The following is a 22,719-nucleotide window of genomic DNA, read 5'->3' as shown; positions in this document are numbered from 1 at the left end:
TTTACAATCAAAGTTACCTGCTGCAGTATATCTCCGAGTTCTGTGCTCAGCTCTTTTCCTGCCATTTGCTCTCGGCGGAAACAATGCCTCTATATGGCAGAGGGAGACACATTCATAACTAGAGTGAAGAGGCTTTGCCCGGCGTCCCACCAACGACGCAGCCCCATCTGTGCAAAAGCCCACCATTCAATCCCATACGGAATCTGATTTTTGGCCAATATAGCCCCGCTGCACACTGAACATCCCTAAAACGTTTCATGCTTGGGAATCATGAGACAGAACAACGTGGCAACACGAATAGCATCTCTTGACATCTATAGTGAACAACAGTCAATGCATGGGGCATTTCAGCCCTCAGAGCTAATGTCCATTTGGAGAGTTTTCTGAGTCGATCAGTCAGAGTTTCCTCTTGAGGCTAGCAATAGCATAAATTCTTCGTTTCACAGTGTTATCTGACAAAGATATTGATGTGAGTTCCTGTGCCTCTGCCTCCCTACACACTGTATTCATCATGTCAGTTTGAGGCCGGTAATATCAAAGTCTCTGCAATAGTGTGTGGTTTCATAGAGTAGCGAGCCTACCCATTCACTGTGGGAATGATTCACGTGCAAATGAGACAGAAATTATATATTTATTTTCAGGATTTTGGAAAATATCCCGCGACCCCATTTTCATATCAGGCGACCCCACGGGGGGTCGCAACCCCTAGTTTGGGAACCGCCCTGCTTGGTACGGTAGTGAGAGAGGGGCTTATAAGTAAAGTATTTGAGAAAAGACTGTGGAAGTGTCTATGGAGGTTGAGGTACGCAACAGGCAGCATGTGCTTTTGGGCAAAATGTTAACATTGGTTATGTCCCAAATGGCACTCTATTCCCTATATACTGTAGTGCAAAGTAGTGCACTGTATAGAGAATAGGGTGCATTTCGGATGCCTGGTCAAAGTGCAGCACACAAACAATATTGTACTGCATATGTCATCTATAGAAATATAAAATGTTTTTAAATAATTAGCAAGCAGCTAAATAAAGAGATAGGATGACTCACTGTAAGAATGAGTCAGAATGTCTGTTTTCCTATGGGTTTTGAATGTTTTGATCAGTTGAGATGGAGTGTGTGCATTTGCAGTGTGTGCTTTATGTCTGTGTTAGGAAAATGAGGTAAATTATTATTAGCATGCATTCCGATCTATTTTGAGTCACTCATGAGTCATTCATCCCAGATGTGTGTGTCTGTGTGTGCGGGGAGAGTGGGGGAGTACTATGTACTGTACAGTGTGTGTGTGTGTGTGTGTGTGCATGTTTCTTCTGTGTGTGTGTGTGTATGAACAGTGTCAGCCTTGCAGGGGCATCATGGAGATAAAGGAGAGACATGACCTGGGTAGGTGAATATAATGAGCGTTGCCATTCATGCTCACTCCATCACTCTCCCGCTTATGCTAAAGGAATGTTATCCCTAACGCTTGAGTGTTTACCACCGCTGAGAGATACCCAGCTGTCTCTCTGCTCGGTCTCTCAGGCTGCTGTTCATTCACACTGCATCCCTGGGACTGGAGCTGGTCTCACAGTGTGTGAGAATGCTCTGTGTGTGTGTGTGTGTGTGCTCATCATGCATTGCAATGATGAATCATCATGTGTATGTCATTGGCAGCTGTATCAGACAGTGTGCAGCCCTAACTGAGAGAGATTGCCCGTTTGCGTGTGGTATGTGTGCCAAGTCCTGAGGTTTTGTGCTGATGCTCATATAGATACAAGCTCTTGGGAGAGCAAAATGGAAATCATTATGGTGGCTATTGGCTAACATGTAGGTTGCATGGACATGATGCTACTAAAGCTAGGCAGTAGGCATTGAGGCAGGCGGATCAAGGGAGATTCAAAATGGCTGCCAGACGACAAAGGCCTTTTGTGCAACTGACTACCTCTCCCTCATTCTCTCACTTTAATGTCCCTTCTCCCATCATTTTCTCTCTCTTTCGGTCCCTAACCCATTCATTCTTTCATTCTAATTATCATTCTCTCTCTCCCTCTGTGTCAGCATTGTCCAGCAAGGTCAGCGGAATCTCCACCGAACAAAGGGGCTTTGAAGATGGCAGGAACTGTGGAAGAGAAGGGACCCTGATCTAGTGACTACATTCTGACCTGAAACCGTAGCTCTCACCAGAGCAGGGAGACTGTCAACAGACTACAGCGTGTGCGACCCAATTCAACGAATCAACAAAACAAAATGTTTCAGTCGGGAGGAAAAAAACAGCGACTCGTCTTGCGATAGTTAGCTGTATAGCAACTTGACGAAATACCACCTTATGAAATGAATGCCTACAAGAGCAACAAAGTCAACGAGACGTGATAACATAACTCGATAACAAGTCATCATAACTGTGAACACAGTGTAGCGCAAACTGTTGGCCTATAGAAAATCATATAGGCCAATACGGCAGTGTCGCATTACACGGTCTAGTGGCTCCATGGCTTTGCTTGGGCTAACAATGGTCTGTATTCAGCTGTGTTGTGCTAGGACAGGACAGTGCTTTCCCAGTCCTCCTCTCTTTCACTCTCTCCAGTCTCTAGAGAGCCCCGTTTCTGTTTTCTATGAATGACAGGGGTGGTCAACACTCTATTCAGGGCATGCAGGACTATAACAGCCCTGCTCCAACACACATGATTCAGCCAAACAAGATACGAAAGATACTCACACGAGTGGCTGATCAACAGAATCAGGTGTATTGGAGCAGAGCTGGAGCAAAAGAAAACCCTACCCAGGAGCTTTACAGGAGGAGCGTTGGCCATTGCTACTCTAGATGTCACAATCTGGTCTGCAAGATGCAGCATGGAGTAAGATGTTGCCTTTTGTATTTTGCTCAAAGGTAGAGTGCCCACTAATTATCAGCCTTTAAATAACACAACACAAGCTAGATTGAAATCAACAGGTCTTGGTTATGTTGATGAAGTGATGCCTGGTATTTTGAAGCCGGATCACACGTATAATAAATGGACACTAAAGTACTTTTACGTCACCATTCACTGATATAATCTTTAGTCCAAAGGGTCAAGCAAAAGCAAAAGGGGTTTAGCACCATGCTTTGTGTGAAGACTGAACAATGCCATGAGTGTATGGTCTAAAATTAGGTGTAAAATGTAAGGTAAATGGATGCTTCTGGTTAAGATACACGTGAAGCCTACATACCACAGAACTGTGCTTAGCACTTAGGCTCAGGAAGGAAAATGACTGCCGTCGTCTTTCAAACCATTTAACATATAGGATTGTTTTCACCTGGCGTTAAGGCGGAGCTTTTGTCAAACTCACTCTCATTTCAACTTGCAAAAGCTCTGCTATTTTCCAACTCTGGCGCCAGGATGGGTCCTTTGCCTGTCTTATATTAGCTCACTTGCGCTGAGGAGAGGGGTGGAAATATTGGAGGTGTGTACTGTGTCCCTAAGACTCACCAAATGAGGGCCTTAGCGGTAAACGCATTGATTTGGCCAGCGGAGGCACACAGTAGCCTAATCAGTAGCCTATAACCAATGCTTAATTAAAATATCAGGAGCAGCAAAGCAGTCAAAATAAACTCAGCAAAAAAAGAAACATCCCTTTTTCAGGACCCTGTCATTCAAAGATAATTCGTAAAAATCCCAAAACTTCACAGATCTTCACGTTAAAGGGTTTAAACACCGTTTCCCATGCTTGTTCAATGCACCATGAACAGTTCATGAACACGCAACTGTGGAACGGTCATTAAGACACTAACAGCTTACAGACGGTAGGCAACTACGGTCACAGTTATGAAAACTTAGGACACTAAAGAGGCCTTTCTGCGTCTGTCTCCCGATCCTTCATGCCAACGTGACACCCCCCGAACCTATAACGCTACCGCCAACGCTAAGATTTACCATCGCGTTAGGTTTGTTCAAATAGAGCCCATAATCTCATTATTCATTATCTTTTCAAGAAAAGACAGCGTACAGCATACAATACCACTTAAAAAGTGGAACTATACTTCAAGAGCGCAGCAAACCTCATGAATGACACAGTATGTCACTACTCTTACTAAAGACAACTATTAAGGCAGCAACCACACGCACACACACACACACACAATAAAAACTATATCAAAAACATTTACAAAACATTCATCCATTTATTCTCAGGATATAACTTAGGAAGGATTCTTCCATTTTTCAAATCACAGATGGTCACACTCAAAATCTGAATTTAGCTCAGCAACATCTCCCATGAAGAATGAACCAGTGAATACATAATTCAGTGTTACGCTGACTAAAAGGGCTTTGGCATTGCGAGACACTAACACACGACTTAGCCCCCCAGGGCCCTGTCATGTAAGGACACAGTGTCAGTTCCGAGCACCTAACACAAAGTACACAGTAACATAGCCCTTCCCCTCCGAGTTAGCTGTACGATGGAGGACAACGGGTCTTTCTGTGTTTGTGTATGTGGGTGTGTGTGTGCAGCGCACCTGCAGGAAACGGCACAATCCTTCCCCTCCAAGAACCCTGGGTAGTCATACTGTATGTATGTAGACAACAGGCGTTTCAGACCTTGATTTGTTGCCTTAGACTGCAAGACTGACAACAATGCTAGCGTCATTGACTCCATGCCAAGTAACCATGGTGGTTGGCTGCTCAGGGTTGTATAAACTACTCAGGGTTTGCCATATCAACTCCAGTCCTAATTAAGAACCCAATATTGCATATTGGCACCATCATAACCATACCTTGATAGATTTGTCATAAGCACCTATGGTCCCCTTGTAATGTCTTACTCTCATAGTGAAAAAGGACGTTACACGGAACCCAAACTGGCCAAACTGGCAATTTAGCTAGCTAGCTTGCACTTGCTAGCTAATTTGTCTTATTTAGCTAGCTTGCTGTTGCTGTTCACCTGAAATGCACAAGGTCCTCTACTCCACCAATTAATCCACACATAAAATGGACAACCGAATTGCTTCTAGTCATCTCTCATCCTTCCAGGCCTTTTCTCCTCTTGACTTTATAGTTGGATTGGCAACTTTCATAAATTAGGGGTATGGGGTCCAAACATTTTGGACACACCTACACATTCCAGGGTTTTTATTTATTTTTACCCTTTTTTGTACATTGATGAATAATTGTGAAGACATCAAAACTATGAAATAACACATATGGAATCATGTAGTAACCAAAACAAGTGTTAAACAAGCCAAAATATATTTTATAATTGAGATTCTTCAAAGTAGCCACCCTTTGCCTTGATGACAGCTTTGCACACTCTCGGCATTCTTTCAACCAGCTTAATGAGGTAGTCACCAATTTCTTTCTTTCTTAATGCGTTTGAGCCAATCAGTTGTGTGTGACAAGGTAGGGGTGGTATACAGAAGATGGCCCTATTTGGTAAAAGACCAAGTCCATATTATGACAAGAACAGCTCAAATAAGCAAAGACAAATGACAGTCCATCATTAACTTAAGACATGAAGGTCAGTCAATCTGGAAAATTTCAATAACATTTCAAGAAAGGTTTTTCCAAGTGCAGTCGCAAAAACCATCAAGCGCTATGACGAAACTGGCTCTCATGAGGACCGCCAGAGGAAAGGAAGACCCAGAGTTACCTCTGCTGCAGAGGATAAGTTCATTAGAGTTAACTGCTCCTCAGATTGCAGCCCAAATAAATGCTTCACAGAGTTCAAGTAACAGACACATCTCAACATCATCTGTTCAGAAGAGACTGCGTGAATCAGGCCTTCATGGTCGAATTGAAATCGGTCCTTTGGTCTGATGAGTTTAAATTTGAGAGAGAGTAGGTGAGTAGGTACTCTCTCTCAAAGTAGGTGAACGGATGATCTCCACATGTGTGGTTCCCACCATGAAGATTGGAGGAGGAGGTGTGATGTGTGGGGGTGCGTTGCTGGTGACACTGTCTGTGATTTTTTTATTTATTCATGGCATACTTAGCCAGTAAGGCTACCACAGCATTCTGCAGCAATACGCCATCCCATCTGGTTTGCACTTAGTGGGACTATCATTTGTTTTTCAACAGGACAACGACCCAAAACACACCTCCAGGCTGTGTAAGGGTTATTTGACCAAGGAGAGTGGTGCCTAACCTTTGTTTAACTAGCTAAAAAGCTGCTCTTAGTGAAAATGTGTTTGGAGTCACCTTTTGTAGCTAATAGGATACGTTAAGAGTTAATATGGTGAGGTCAAAATAATGAAACAAAACCCAAATCTATTAACTTAAAAATGTTGCTTACTTCTCCTTGCCATTATAATTCACCTGATGATAAGACAACATACTGTACGTTTGTTTATTTCTGTATGCTATGGTATGATGGGGTCCTTAGCCATCTAACCAACGCTCAAGACAATTCTATTGCTGTGATTTCAGGGTCCCTTAGATTCTCTCTCTCCAGTGAGAAGTCCCTCCAAGCTGCCACTGGACACAAATATCCCCAGTCAAGCGGAGGACTGGCATCACAGTGATGTTGCCTATGGTCATTCACTGGGCCAGCCAGTGCCCAGTATAGCTGCACGCAACTACACACACACACACACACACACACAAGGGAAAATGCAGGTTTGTAAACATAATACATTAAAGTCAGGAAATTCCTAACACGTGTTTGTGTGTGCATGCATGCATATGTGTGTGTGTGTGTATGTATGTGTGTGGTGTGGTGTCTTGTCTGTGTGCAATAATGTGTGTGTAACACATTCATGTCAGGGAATTCCTGCCACATGTTTGTTTGTGCATGTGCATGAATGTGTCCATTCACATGTGTGAGTGTGTGTGCCGGTGTCTGTGTGTGCGTGACACAGCTTTTCTCTTTCCTAACCAGAAAGATAACGCCGTTCCCCCTGGCCACATAAAGGGCTGAACAGGACCACTGTATGCTCCAAACTGTAACATGTAGGGGACAGAAGCAGAGCTGCTATCTGTCCACAAAGAAAAGTTACAAAAAGGAATGAAAGACGTCTTTATCTACCACACAAATGCTTCTCTTTCAAACTAGGAGATCCACCAAGAGCTCATGTCACAGTCTTGGTTGCAAAACAAACAGGAAAGAAATCCGTATTTTCAAAATAATATCGCAATATCACTTTCATCTAGGACTGTCCCCGATTTAAAAAAAATCTTGGTCGACAGAGAGTCTTCCTGTTTAAACTTAATTTTCCACATGTGCTTTAAGCACACTGTTTGAAGAAATAATTAAGACACACAAATAACTCAAGAATGAGCCCAATAATCACACTGTGTGACTGGCGCACATTGTCTCGCTCTCCTCCCTACTGCAGCGAAAAGGCCCCACAGCACAGCAAGTGTTTATTGCGTATGTCCGTGCTGAAGCTTGCAACATAATTTCAGCCATTAAGTTTCTTACTTGTTTCGGAAAAACATTCCCTAATCCCTTGACCCTTGCTCTCTTTACGTGAAACATGTAAGCATTGCATGCACTTGACCAGTAGGGCCTGACCTATAGTCTATCATAATCACGTTAATAAATTGGGGGAGGGGTGGTAGGGTTGGAGGGTAATAAAGGAAATATATATATATTTTAAATTAATAAATAAATAAAACATTTGGTTATAACAAATTCCAAACACAGTAATGTCGACAGTAAAACAGATGCGGAGGATATGAAAGATAAACTCGAAACGGGCGAATATTTACTGGTTGCTCAGGAGGGAAAGTGGAAGTCAGATTTGTGGAAGACCTTTGACTTAGTTGTGGAAACTACTGGAGATCCAGAAGAAGGAGGGTATAGGAGCAAGCGTTGCGTGAATATTGTGTGCCAAACAGTTGCTGTTAGATTACAATATTTTTTCTGACCATTTGGAACAGTGTAAACACCACTAAATAAATAAGTGTAACAGAGTCTGTTTTATATAAAGCCTTTATTACAGAAGACTAAAAACAGTTAAATGCATTCGTGAATTGCGGTTTATTTATTGTTTAGGCTAATTATTCAAAGCTCCATTTGTTATTTAATTAAAAGTAAAATGCGTGATTGCATTTCAAAGCAGGAATGTATCATGTGCTGTGTGATGGCATGAACAAATGAATGATTGATTGATACAGTAGCCTAAATATAGGCCTTAGTGAATTACGGTAGACTAAACAGGACACGCTCTTACGCCAATGCTTAATGGTGGTTATACAAGATTACTATACAAAGCCTACTAATGATATTGACATGACTTATTATTATAATGATGATCATAACAATAACTCTAATAATAACAATAGGAAGGAGATCAAGAAAAATGCAGCAAGAGCTGCGTGTATATTATATGTATATAATGTCATACTTTATGTGACAAACAGGTGCTGTTAGATAACAATATGATTTTTCTGCCTGTATACAGTGTAAACAACAATAAATAAATCAGAAGTAATACCCCTCTGTTTGAACAAAAAAACAACAATCGTAAAGCCTTTACTACAGCATGGCAAAGATGAAAAACAGCCAAATCTGTGAAATTGCTTCATCCGACATTTGCCCATCGCATGAGGCTTGGTGGTCACAGAATGAGCAGGCTATTAAACAAACACTCAAACAGGCAACAGAATCAAGATCTGTCTTATTTCTGTAGACATATGTGGATGGTTTACAAAGCCAGGCACATTTAACAGTTAGGTTATTGATTATAGACCTAATTAAGTTTCAGTTTGCTCCGGCAATTTTCAAAGACAATTAGGCTAAGCCCTATTTGCACGGGACTAGAATTACTAGAGAACGTTGGTTATGTAATTATGACCCCAGAACGTCCGTTATTCCAGAGGACGATTCGGACGATCCAAACTTCCCCCTGTAATTCTTTATTTTTTTTCAAATAAATTGACAGATATGACGGAAGGCTGGAATGCAGGCGATAACAGGGCTACACTGTAGCTCCAGCTTTCTAAACAATACCACACCATCTTTGGTATAGTGTCGCCACAATATTTGAATGGAAGAAGTGTGATCGTAATCCCCCCCCCAAGCCTTCAGATGTCAGCGAAACAGTGCACTTGCACTTGAGAGGAGTTTTAAGGCTATGGATGCGAAAGTGAACAGCTGTATGAACAGCTGTAGTCAGCTGTATGCTGTTTTGCGATCTATTAACAGCAAGGGTTACATTAAATAGGCGTAATATTTTTTTACTGATGCCTTTGGCAATATCCAATTCATACACACAAAACATTATGAACACAAGCATTCACTGTGAAAGTTGATATACAGTGCATTCGGAAAGTGTTCAGAACACTTTACTTTTCCCACATTTTGTTATGTTACAGCCTTATTCTAAAATGGATTAAATTGTTTCCCCCCCTCATCAATCTACACATAATACCCCATATTGACAAAGCAAAACAATATTTTTGTATTAAAAATACAAAACTGAAATATACCATTTACATAAGTATTCAGACCCTTTGCTCAGTACTTTGTTGAAGCACCTTTGGCAACGATTACAGCCTTGAGTCTTCTTGGGTATAACACTACAAGCTTGGCACACCTGTATTTGGGGAGTTTCTCACATTCTTCTCTGTAGATCCGTTCAAGCTCTGTCAGGTTGGATGGGGAGCGTTGCTGCACAGCTATTTTCAGGTCTCTCCGGAGATGTTTGATTGGGTTCCAGCTCTGGCTGGGCAACTCAAGGACATTCAGAGACCCAAAGCCACTCCTGTGTTGTCTTGGCTGTGTGCTTAGGGTCGTTGTCCTGTTGGAAGGTGAAGATTCACCCCAGTCTGAGGTCCTGAGCGCTCTGTGGCAGGTTTTCATCAAGGATCTCTCTGTGCTTTGCTCCGTTTATCTTTCCCTTGATCCTGACTAGTCTCCCAGTCCCTGCCCCTGAAAAACATCCCCACAGTAAGTATGATGCTGCCACCACCATGGTTCACAGTAGGGATGGAGCCAGGTTCCCTCCAGATGTGACGCTTGGCATTCAGGCCAAAGAGTTGAACCCTGGTTTCATCAGACCAGATAATCTTGTTTCTCATGGTCTGAGAGTCTTTAGTTGCCTTTTAGCCGTCTATCATGTGAGCAGTGGCTTCCATCTGGCCACTCTATCATTAAGGCCTGATTGGTGGAGTGCTGCAGAGATGGTTGTCCTTCTGGAACGTTCTCCCATCTCCACAGAGGAACTTTGGAGCGGTGTCAGAGTGACCATCGGGTTCTTGGTCACCTCCCTGACCAAGGCCTTTTTCACACGATTGCTCAGTTTGGCCAGGCGGCCAGCTCTAGGAAGAGTCTTGGTGGTTCCAAACTTCTTCCATTTAAGAATGATGGAGGCCACTGTGTTCTTGGGGACCGTCAATGGTGCAGACATTCTGTGCCTCGACACAATCCTGTCTCGGAGCTCTATGGACAATTCCTTCGACCTCATGGCTTGGTTTTTGCTCTTACCTGCACTGTCAACTGTGGGGCCTTATATAGACAGGTGTATGCCTTTCCAAATCATGTCCAGCGAATTGAATTTACCACAGGTGGACTCCAATCACGTTTTAGAAACATCTCAAGGATGATCAATGGAAACAAGATGCACCTGAGCTGAATACTTACGTAAATAAGGTATTCCTGTTTTTAATTTGTAATACATTTGCAAAAATGTATAAAAACCTGTTTTGCTTTGTCATTATGGGGTATTGTGTGTAGATTGATGAAGAAAACATGTATTTAATCCATTTTCGAATAAGGCTGTAACGTACCAAAATGTGGAAAAGTCAAGGGGTCTGAATACTTTCAGAATGCACTGTATGTAGGCCCTTCGTATTTAGCTTATGAGCAGCCCTTCGTTACATTTTTGTCGAATCAGTTATTCCACGAGACTAGCATTATCAGAGGACCTTGGAGTTTGCCAAAAAAACATTATTCTGGCTGGAATTCTTACTCTCCTGCCATGTTCAAATTACTGACATGGCAGATTCAGACTGGACAAAAATTACAGATGTGCTGTTTTGTGCTTGTGCACATAATTACATTACCTGACCACCCAGTAAAAACGAATCCTGTCCGAATAGGGCTTAAGGCAAGGGCTGTTTCCTCATCTTTGCTGCAGCTGCCTCCGCTGCATTGTTCTCTATCCCAATATGTCGGTTCATTTTGCTATTATGCACACAGCAACATAGGGAAAGGCACCAATTCTACGGCGCACCGAAGATTATGTTTCAGAACCGCGGACAGCGACCGTATCCAACTCGGGAGAAAGCGCATTTGTTATAAAATATTATTTGATTTATTAGTGTTGCACCATTATTTTTTACATAATATAACCATATACAATTTCAGTAACACTTGTCTGAGTGATGGACTGTGCCCTCCCCGTGGCCTCGGCAATGGATCAGTCCACTGAGACGAATCAGACAGGTGTCTTGTGCGCCAAGAAAAAATGAATGATTGCGACTGCTCGGCAGAAGAAATCTCAGTCAACCAAACAATCAGTCGACTAAATGGAGTCAGCCCTACTATCATCTATAATGTTCAGCCCTTTTTCTCCATTCCCTCAACTTAAGATTGTAGACGAGTGAACATTAAGCAACAGCGCTTTTTAAAAACCTGAAAAATTGGTCAGGGCGTGACTACCTCATTACTGAATTTACCCTAAGAAAGTTCAATTGTTCAACAGCTAATGATGCTACAGTAGTCATTATTTACACCATAATACGCTGTCATTAACAGGGGTAATAATATCTCTCCTCAGTCACCTGTGATGACCTGTCTGGGGCTCATCTTTTCAGGGGGCCTGATATTATTAGCTTGGGCTTTGATGACTCAGAATCTGCACTAAGATGTAAGATGGGCCCTCCCCTGTCTGTCTGTGGGACGGTCGATCTGTCTCCCCCGTCAGTCGGTCGGTCTGTGTTGTCTGTCTGTGTGGTCTGTCTGTCTGTGTGCTCGCTTGCCAGTTTGTACTGTCCGTCCGTTCGTCCGTCTGTCCGTCCCTCCGCCTGTCGTGCCTATCTGTATCTTGTTAAAGCAGATGCTTTGCTCGCAGAGCTACAGTACAGCTGTGCCACCCTTTTATATCGCTCTCAAATGACAACAAGGCACAACGGCAGGAGTTTAGTGCCTTGGCAACAGCTTCTGGGGAGCTCACTGTTGGCTGAGAGAGGTGGCTGTGGAAGGATATAATCATCTGACAATAATGATGTGCAGGGAGAGGTAGTGTGTGTAAGAGCCATACAGTACTCATATACAGGTTAAGGACTGTATGGCTCTATACTGTTAAGAAGCAAAAAAAAATAATATCCATCTCATATGTTTCATAACTGAAAATGTATAAAATATGTGAGTGGGCAATACATCACATTATATTAAGGTCAGCTCAGCCAAAATGCCACAAATTGTGTATTACTTGTGAACAAGAGAGTGTGGAAGACAAGTACCAGCAGGTGAGGTGATAACAATGTAATACCTGGAAGATTAAAAGGTTGATTTGAAGGTTTCATCTGATACAGTAACACATGTAGAGTATACAAAGTAGAAGCCAAAACAATACAGCCCCCAAGTCTACTGATTGAAGAATACCATGGATATTCCTTTAAATCCTACAACTCTCTGAAGTCATTTCTGATTCCTTTGTGACAGATTTAACTTAATACTCAACCCAATATCAAAAGAATCTACTAAAAATAGCCATGCGCAAGATGTGTCCCTGTGGTGTGCGAGTGTGCGTGTGTGTGTTGAGGTGTGTGAGAGAGTGTGAAAGTGTGTGTGTCTATGTGTTTGTATGTAGGCATGTAGACATGTGCATGCGCTTATGCGTGTCTATGTGTGAGTCTGCGCCTATGAGTGCGTCTGTGTGTTCAGCTCACCATGGCGTGTAACACCACATTGACAGTGTTCTGTGCACCCGGAGAAAGCAGGGCAGTGATGAGAATTTGTTTCAACACATTAATTGGGTCACGTCGTTAATTATTAATCAAGCACATCTTACGTTGTTAAAGACATAAGGCAGAACGGGGCCCCCAATACATCATACAGTGCCTTCAGAAAGTACTCATACCCCTAGACTTTTCCCATATTTTGATGTGTTACAAACTGGGATTCAAATGTAGTTCATTGTCATTTTTTGATCAACGATCAACATAAAATACTCTGTAATGTCAAAGTGGAAGAAAAATTCTAATATTTGTACAAAAAAATAAAAGCAAAAATATATATATATCTTGGTTACATAAGTATTCAACCCCTGAGTCAATACATATTAGAATCGCATTTGGCAGGGATTACAGTTTTGAGTCTTTCAGGGTAAGTCTCTAAGAGCTTTGCACACGTGGATTGTACAATATTTGCACATTATTCTTTTTTAAATTCTTCAAACTGTGAAGTTGGTTGTTGATCATTGCTAGACAGCCATTTTCATGTCTTGCCATAGATTTTCAAACCGATTTAAGTCAAAGCTGTAACTAGGCCACTCAGGAACATTCAATAGGCGCTTTCACACTGCGCCGTAGCCCTGGGCTAAGGGAGATTTTAGCCTGGGGCTAAGCGAGTGTTCACACTTGCACATTGTAAAGTGGGCTAGCACCAACTTTAGCCCAGGGCTAGCTGGCCCTGCTCTGGAGCTTTTCAGGGTTAGCCCCAGAAACACGGTGCCAAAATAGCCTGTGTGAAACGGATTCAAGAACAACGCCTAGAATGCTCACTGTCCAATCACAAGAGTGGCACTTTCATGCTCGTGATGCCTGTAATGCGTTCTGCACGTTATTTTGACAAGTACATTTATACTATTTAAACCCAAAAAATACTTTAATCCATGCAAAAACATTGGTTGCTATGCCTAAAAAATGGTTGCTATGCAGGCTGGCTAACCTCCTCTCACTTAGCCAACTAAAGCTACAAACTCTACAGCTGGAAGGGCAGCACACGCTACATTTCCCTCTGTTTTCAATGCTTTTCTATTGACATGTAATTGCATATATCCATGCTAATAATATTGCTGCGTGATTTCGCCGGGATCAGAAAAGTTAATGTATCGATCGTTTGCATGCATTTGCAGTACAGGGGTGAGATCGAATTTCAAAAGTTAAACACTGTTCCCGATTGTCGGAACAGGCAGACGCAGCAAGGTTTACACAAACCATCAACCACTGTGTTGGAAATCAAATGCTGGGCTAGAAGCAAGAGGAAATGATGTGTTAATAAATGTTGTATTGCTTCAAACATTGGTTGTGTGTCAGAGGTAGAATGTTGGTCGCATGTTGTGTTTGTCCGCGTTATCCAAGGAATTTGGAATACAAGAATCTCTAGCCCAGGGCTAAAGCACAGACCAGGATTAACAAATGCTTGTGTGAACACAGGCTAAGCTAGCACAGGGACAGTCTATCTAGCCTGGAGCTAAGATAGCCCAGGACTAAAAACAATGCCAGTGTGAAAAGGCCTAATGTAGTCTTGGTAAGCAACTCCAGTGTATATTTGGCCTTGTGTTTTTAGGTTATTGTCCTGCAGTAATGGGAATTTGTCTCCCAGTGTCTGTTGGAAAGCAGACTGAACCAGGTTTTCCGCTAGGATTTTGCCTGTGCTTAGATCTATTCTGTTTCTTTCAATTCCACCAAAAAGCATATTCATAACATGATGCGGCCACCACCGTGCTTTATATTGAGTGGTACTCAGTGATGTGTTGTGTTGGATTTGCCCCAAACAGAACACTTTGTATTCAGGACATGAAGTTCATTTATTTGCTCCATTCTTTGCCTATTTTACTTTAGTGCCTTAACGCAAACAGGATGCACGTTTTGGAATATTTCCATTCTGCACAGGCTTCCTTCTTTTCACTCTGTCATTTAGGTTAGTATTGTGGATTAACTGCAATGTTGTTGATCCATTCTAAATGTTCTCCTATCACAGCCATTAAACTCTGTATCTGTTTTAAAGTCAACATTGGCCTCAAGGTGAAATCCCTGAGCGGTTTCCTTCCTCTCTGGCAAATGAGTTAGGAAGGACGCCTGTATCTTGGTAGTGAATGTGTGTATTGATACACCGTCCAAAGTGTAATTAATAACATCACCATGCTCAAAGGGATATTCAACGTCTGTTTTTTGTGTGTTTTTTTTACCCATCTACCAATAGGTGCCCTTCTTTGCGAGGCATTGGAAAATCTCCCTGGTCTTTGTGGTTGAACCTGTGTTTGAAATTCACTGCTCGACAGAGGGACCTTACAGATCACTGTATGTGTGGTGTACAGAGATGAGGTAGTCATTCACACAGAGTTTATGTAACTTCTGTGACATGTTAAGCACAGTTTTACGTGTTAATTTATTTAGGCTTGGCATAACATTAGGGGTAGAATACGTACTGACTCGAGACATTTCAGCGTTCCATTTTTAATTCATTTGTAAGTATTCCAAAAAATATAATTCCACTTCGTCATTATGGGATATTGTGTGTAACACAACAAAAATGTGGAAAAAGTCAAGGGGTGTGAATAGTTTCTGAAGGCACTGTATATTCTGTATCTCGTGTTAATACTTCTAGACAGGGACAGAAATAACATACTTGGGTCCACTACATTGGCAAATACTAGTTTGCAGCTTGGTTCTGTAGTACTGGGCAAACTAAATGGTCTAGAAATAGACTGGTCTGGAAATTGACCCCAGTGGATCACATCATGGGGCCCATTACGAGACAAGGGAACCTCTACTTACTTGTCGACAGCAAATCATCATTATCATCATCAACCATACAGGTCTAGTATGTCGTGCTACTGATTATTCTCCTGTGGTCCAAACATAATCGGTAGTCTCCATCCATTTCTTTTGAAGAACTGTACTTATTTGTTTTTTAGTCTCTTGCATCATTCGGAGAATAAATGCATTCATTCAAAAACATTAGGAATGTCACGTGGTGGCGGGGACTGACATTGGAAGCGACACGATTCCAACATTTACAAAGCGATTAAGAATGTATGGTGACTGTGCTACTCTATTTCAAGCCTGAGCTAAAGGTGAAATGGATGGGAGAGTACACAGAGGACAATACACAGAGGACAATACACAGAGGACAAGCTGTCTCATCTTCCCTATCCTCTAGCATCTTTACCTCGACTGCAGTCAGTCAGTGCACCTGTCTGTCTGGTCGGATGTGTGACCTTAGACGAGACATTCAGCTCACTGTCCCTTCAAATGGTTTATATCTAAACGTGTTTGTTTTTCCGAAGGGGTTCTGAACCAGTCGAACATCGTACCAGTGACACAACTAAAGGCAAATAGGACCTACCTTACAAAACGTGATTTCATGCTACACCAGCTTTTCTAAGACATGTTTGGCATACCAACCTACACTAAGTGTAGAAAACATTAAGAACACATTCCCCTTTGCCCTCAGAACACCCTCAATTTGTCAGGGGCACGGACTCCACAAGGAGTCGAAAGCGTTCCACAGGGATGCTGGCCCATGTTGACTCCAATGCTTCCATAGTTGTGTCAAATTGGCTGGATGTCCTTCGGGTGGTGGACCATTCTTAATACACATGGGAAACTGTTGAGAGTGAAAAACCCAGCAGTGTTGCAGTTCTTGACCCAAACCGGTGCGCCTGGCACCTACTACCATACCCCGTTCAAAGGCACTTTAATCTTTCGTCTTGCCCATTGATGGCGCTGGAGAAAGGTGGCTGAAGTTTTACGTGCTCCTAACTAGGGCTGGGCGATATGGCCTAAAAGTCATATCTAAATATTTTTCAGTGGTTTGGATGATTCATGAAATATATCTCGATTTCTTGTTTTTCCTCTAAACAAATTAAAAAAGGCCAAGACATAATTCAAAGATTAAAAAATATATACCTCAAGGCCTATTTGTGCAAAACAAATGAGCAACACACACCTACACGTCTATTCTATTGTTTGGGAATGTTTGACCACTAGCAGTTTTAATATGTAATTCATGTAATCATTTTGATTGAAAATGTATTAATTGAGTTAATTTGTTGTTATAATTAAAACAGCCTGTGGTTATTTGCTATTGGATTGGCAGAATGACACAACTACTAACACATTAGCCTACAGCTGGCCTGAACATAACTTTTTTGAATGCACTTTAATTATCCAATGTCACATTTACCGATGGCGAGGTGAAGCCTGTGCCCAAAGCACTGCAGGCGGGTCCAGTTGTTCAAGCGCAATGCTTTTATCATGCTGCTCCTGCTGTCAGTTGTCATGCACACCTGTCGGTCTTCGCTCATCTTCCACGATGCCAGAGAGTCTGGGACCCTGGGCTATTTCTTCACCTGTATGATCATCGGAGAAGTAAGAAGTCTGGAGGCAGACATTTAGTAATTTCCAGTTTTCAGTAATGTAGTGGACTGTCAAACTTCGGTATGGCTCTGGTATGGCTGTGGTGGAAAAATAAGAAATAAGTGTTTTTTGTTCGGTTTTTTTGCGTTGTTTGTAACTTTCTTTTTTAAACGTATTTTGTACATAATGTTGCTGCTACTGTCTCTTATGACCTAAAATAACTTATAGACATCAGAACAGCGATTACTCAACACAAACTGGCAGAAGCTTTTTTCTCCTTTAACGAGTCCGACGAGCCCGGTGTGAAGGGCATACTGCTTCCCCGGGACAAGGCCCAAATCCCTATCATTTGCGTGAAAAGAAGAGAAGATGGATAAAAATCATAGGAAATCGAATAAACCCCCACTGTATTAATTGGAAAATAAAATCCATGACCTACGAGAAAGATTAAACTTCCAACGGGTCATTAAAAACTGTAAAATCTTATGCTTCATGGAGTTGTGGCTGAACGACGACATTATCAACATACAGCTGACTGGTTATATGCTGTATCGACAGGATAGAACAGCGGCGTCTGGTAAGACAAGGGGCGGCGGACTATGTATATTTGTAAACAACAGCTGGTGCACGATATCTAAGGAAGTCTCAAGGTTTTGCTTGCCTGAGGTAGAGTATCTCATGATAAGCTGTACACCACACTACCTACCTAGAGGTAGGTTTTCATCTGTATTTTTCATAGCTGTCTACATACCACCACAGACAGATTGCTAACACTAAGAAAACACTCAATGAGCTGTATTCCGCCATAAGCAAACAGGAAAACGCTCATCCAGATGCGGCGCTCCTAGTGGCCAGGGACTAGTGGCCAGGGACCATCAAACAGGCAAACGTCAATACAGGACTAAGATAGAATGGTACTACACCGGCTCCGAAGCTCATCGGATGTGGCAGGGCTTGCAAACCATTACAGACTACAAAGGGAAGCACAGCTGAAAGCTGCTCAGTGACATGAGCCACCAGACGAGCTAAACTACTTCTATGCTCGCTTTGAGGCAAATAACACTGAAACATGCATGAGAGCACCAGCTGTTCTGGATGACTGTGTGATCACGCTCTCCGCAGCCGATGTGAGTAAGACCTTTTAAACAGGTCAACATTTACCAGGCCGCAGGGTCAGACGGATTACCAGGACGTGTCAAGCGAGCATGCGTTGACCAATTGGCAAGTGTCTTCACTGATATTATCAACCTCTCCCTGTCCAATTCTGTAATAGCAACATGTTTTAAGCAGACCACCATAGTCCCTGTGCCCAAGAACACCAAGGTAACTTGCCTAAATACTTCTGAGCTGCAGCACTCACGTCTGTAGCCATGAAGTTCTTTGAAAGGCTGGTCATGGCTCACATCAACACCATTATCCCAGAAACCCTAGACCCAGTCCAATTTGCATACTGTCGTAACAGATCCACAGATGATTCAACCTCTATTGCACTCCACACTGCCCTTTCCCACCTGGACAAAAGGAACACCTATGTGAGAATGCTATTCATTGACTACAGCTCAGCATTCAACACCATAGTGTCCTCAAAGCTCATCAATAAGCGAAGGACCCTGGGACTAAACACCTCCCTCTGCAACAGCATCCTGGACTTCCTGACGGGCCACCCCCAGGTGGTAAGGGTAGGTAACAACACATCCCCCATGCTGATCCTCAACACAGGAGCCCCTCAGGGGTGTGTGCTCAGTCCCCTCCTGTACTCCCTGTTCACTCAAGTCTGTATGGCCAGGCACGACTCCAACACCATCATTAAGTTTTCCGATGACACAACAGTGGTAGGCCTGATCACCGACAACGACAAGACAGCCTATAGGGAGGAGGTCAGAGACCTGGTCGTGTGGTGCCAGGACAACAACCTCTCCCTCAACGTGACCAAGACAAAGGAGATGATTGTGGACTACAGGAAAAGGACGACCGAGCACGCCAACATTCTCATCGACGGGGCTGTAGTGGAGCAGGTTGAGAGCTTCAAGTTCCTTGGTGTCCACATCCCCAAGAAAAAAACATGGGGACATTAAAGACAGTTGTGAAGAGGGCACAACAAAACCTATTCTCCCTCAGGAAACTGAAAAGTTTTGGCATGGGGCGTCAGATCCTCAAAAGGTTCTACAACAGCACCATCGAGAGCATCCTGACAGGTTGCATCACTGCCTGGTATGGCAACTGCTCTGCCTCCGACAGACGGTAGTGCGTACGGCCTAGTACATCACTGGGGCCAAGCTTCCTACCATTCAGGACCTCTATACCAGGCGGTGTCAGAGGAAGGCCCTAAAAATAGTCAAAGACTCCAGCCACCCAAGTCATAGACTGTTCTCTCTGCTCCCGCATGGCAAGAGGTACCGGAGCACCACGTCTAGGTCCAAGAGGCTTCTAAACAGCTACTACCCCCAAGCCATAACACTCCTGAACATCTAATCAAATGGCTATCCCACCCCCACCCCCCAACACACACACATACACACACACACTCTTTTACACCACTGCTACTCTCTGTTATTATCTATGCATAGTCACTTTAATAACTCTACCTACATGTACATATTACCTCAATTACCTCAACTAACCGGTGCCCCCACACATTGACTCTGTACCGGTACCCCCTGTATATAGCCTCTCTATTGTTATTTTACTTCTGCTCTTTAACTACTTGTTACTTTTATTTCTTATTCTTATTCATATTTTTTAAACTGCATTGTTGGTTAGGGTCTTGTAAGTAAGCATTTACCTTTAAGGTCTACCTACACCTGTTGTATTCGGCACATGTGACTAATACAATTCGATTTGATTTGAACTGCACACATACCCAACCTTTGTCTCATTTGTCTCAAGGCTTAAAAATCCTTCTTTAACCTGTCTCCTCCCCTTCATCTACAGTGATTGAAGTGTATTTAACAAGTGACATCAATAAGGGATCATAGCTCTCACTGGGATTCACCTGGTCAGTCAATATCATGGAAGGAGCAGGTGTTCTTAATGTTTTGTACACTCAGCGTATACGCCACACCTGAAAGCCTTAAAGGCCTACACCGTCAAATTAGCACTCGCATTCAATCAAACAGTTCTTGGAAATAATGTAAAATACACCACCCCTGTCCTTTTTATGCCTCATCCTCTCTCTCCCTTTCTAGTAATATTCCTGCAAGCCTTACTTACACAAATCAAAACTCTTCTTGGAAATACAAACCCCTGTCCTCACTGTAAAACATCCCTCAGCTCGAGAGGCAGTCTCCTCCTTCCTGTGCCCAGTGTAATTGCTTCATTAGAATCGGTGAGGAGTCTTTGTCTGGAGGCCGGGGAGATTAAATAAGGGCTCTAGGTGGTTTTTCTCTCTCAGACACGTGTCTCTGGGCAGCTAGGATTCCACTCTGGAATTTCTAATAATGCCGCACTCTCTCTCTCCAATAAAGCCGTAAAGTCAAGAACATCAAACAGAGAAATGAAGCCTGGTGAATCCTCTCTCCTCCACCGTAGAGCCAGAGGCAAGCCACAGATACTGTCTGTATTGTTTCCATATTTGGCTATTTCTACTGCCTAGGCAATAATGTGCATTTGGCCATTTGTTTCTCACAATCACCACTGGATATCTAATGTTCTGAGGTTTTTAAGGTGATGCCAGCCACTAGGTGATGTGCTATGTTCGTAAAAGCTTGTGATGGAGAACACTGAAGCAGGAACAGCAAAAATGAAGTCAAAAGACTGTTGAGAATGAGTAAAAATGTATAATATCTATCTCTATGTAAAATGTCAAAATCTACCCTGCCTAAAAATGTAATAGTGGGCCTTTTGAGGAAGATTTCCAGGTGGCCTCTTGATGTAAACTGAGATTGTAAGCCATGATTAATATAAGCCATGATTCATGTGTGGTATTATAGTGTTACATTTACCGCACTGAGGTAGACCAGGTGGCCTCAAACCTTCTAGAGCAGCCTTCAAAGTTACCCAGTGTTTTCCCTAGATTATAATCCAGACGAGGCACAAAATACCCCCTAAAACAACACCCAGGGCCTGTTGAAATAACATTTTCAATTTAAACCTATTGAAGTCAAATACTTTTAAAGCAGAATTTTTATTTTATTATTTTACCTTTATTTAACTAGGCAAGTCAGTTAAGAACTAATTATTATTTTCAATGACGGCCTAGGAACAGTAGGTTAACTGCCTGTTCAGGGGCAGAACGACAGATTTGTACCTTGTCAGCTCGCAGGTTTGAACTTGCAACCTTCCGGTTACTAGTCCAACACTCTAACCACTAGGCTACCCTGCCGCCCCAGAAGGGGAATAGAACTAAGTGAACCCTCCTCGACCTATAAAAAGGCAGGGGAAACACTTGAGTTGACCGCCACCAGTGGCGCATGGAATGAAGATATCAACGCATATGGACTCACGTGATGACGAGCGAGGTGGCGAAGAGCAGTGTGGTGAGCAGGCCCCGTTGGCAGTCTGCGTTCTTCCGCTGGCGCTGGTGCATCTCGCCACCACAGTTGTCGCAGCAGCGGCACAGGCAGAAGAAGAGGCCGACCAGGGGCAGCAGGACCATGAAGAGCAGGCCGAGCACAGCACACACCACGAAACCTGTCTCATAGTAGATGGCCTGGAGAGAAAAGGAGGAGTGGAGGGGGAGAGAGGGGGATGAGGGGAGAGGGGGGAGGAGAGAGAGGGAGTGAGGAGAGGGGTAGAAGTAGAGAGGGAGGAGTAGATGAGTCTAGAATGATGATGAGAGGCCACAGTTGGCATTGACAACACTTTACATGAATGCTAAGAGGAATTTAAAAAAAAAATCTATGTTATTAAACACAGTACATAGTACTCTATAGCCATGTTTGACAGTTTTTGCAATTTGGCCACAAAGCTGGACAACAACGACGGCTGTGGAGATGTTATCCTCAAAATCAATGCCAAATGTGTGACGTGTCAAGCCAGTGGACACAGCACAGTGATGCCATTTGACATCATTTCTGCGTCAGTGTGATTTTTATTCTATTACATTCTATGCAGCAAACATGCAAATGATAGCAGGAATAATGCCATACACAATGTCAAATCAATAGAAACATAAATGGAATTACATTTAGCATCAAAACAGCTTTAAATAAGGGCAGATGAACACAAAGGACACGCATTGAATCAAAAATAAAAAGGAGACAGAAATCTTTAGTTCAATAGGTACAATTTGTCTAAGGAATTTGGGACAAATTCTAGTGAAGGGGGAAGTAAGAATTAGTGCTACTAATGATACTTCAGAAGTAGAAATGCTTCTTCAGTTAGCTAGGGGTGGGGTAGCTAGGTGAGATGGGGTAGGGGTAATGACCATATGTGACCTGATTCATGAAACTAGGCGTATGTCGCAAGTCATGATTTCACAGGAGAGCCGTTTGAACATAAAACTTTAAAAAAAAAATCCAAATGCATTTTTTGGGACAGAAATGCCTTCTAGAACATGTGAACTTTCATGTGCCTTAAT

The 22,719-nt window shown here is 42.7% G+C and overlaps 1 protein-coding gene across 9 annotated transcripts in view; it reads right to left on the bottom strand.

Moving 5' to 3' along the window:
- Positions 1-22,719, bottom strand: part of LOC109905292 (prominin-1-A) — a 112,786-nt gene that overhangs the window by 48,518 nt on the left and 41,549 nt on the right. For all 9 annotated transcript variants that reach the window (XM_031790264.1, XM_031790265.1, XM_031790262.1 and 6 more), the window contains one exon: positions 21,644-21,849. In XM_031790264.1, coding sequence (XP_031646124.1) covers positions 21,644-21,849 — 206 coding nt within the window. The remainder of the gene's footprint in view (positions 1-21,643; positions 21,850-22,719) is intronic.

The sequence above is a fragment of the Oncorhynchus kisutch genome, linkage group LG15 (assembly GCF_002021735.2).
Source record: "Oncorhynchus kisutch isolate 150728-3 linkage group LG15, Okis_V2, whole genome shotgun sequence".
In the NCBI taxonomy this organism is placed as follows: domain Eukaryota; kingdom Metazoa; phylum Chordata; class Actinopteri; order Salmoniformes; family Salmonidae; genus Oncorhynchus; species Oncorhynchus kisutch.
The sequence above is the reverse complement of the archived record's forward strand: the minus strand, read 5'-3'. Positions and strand labels throughout refer to the sequence as shown.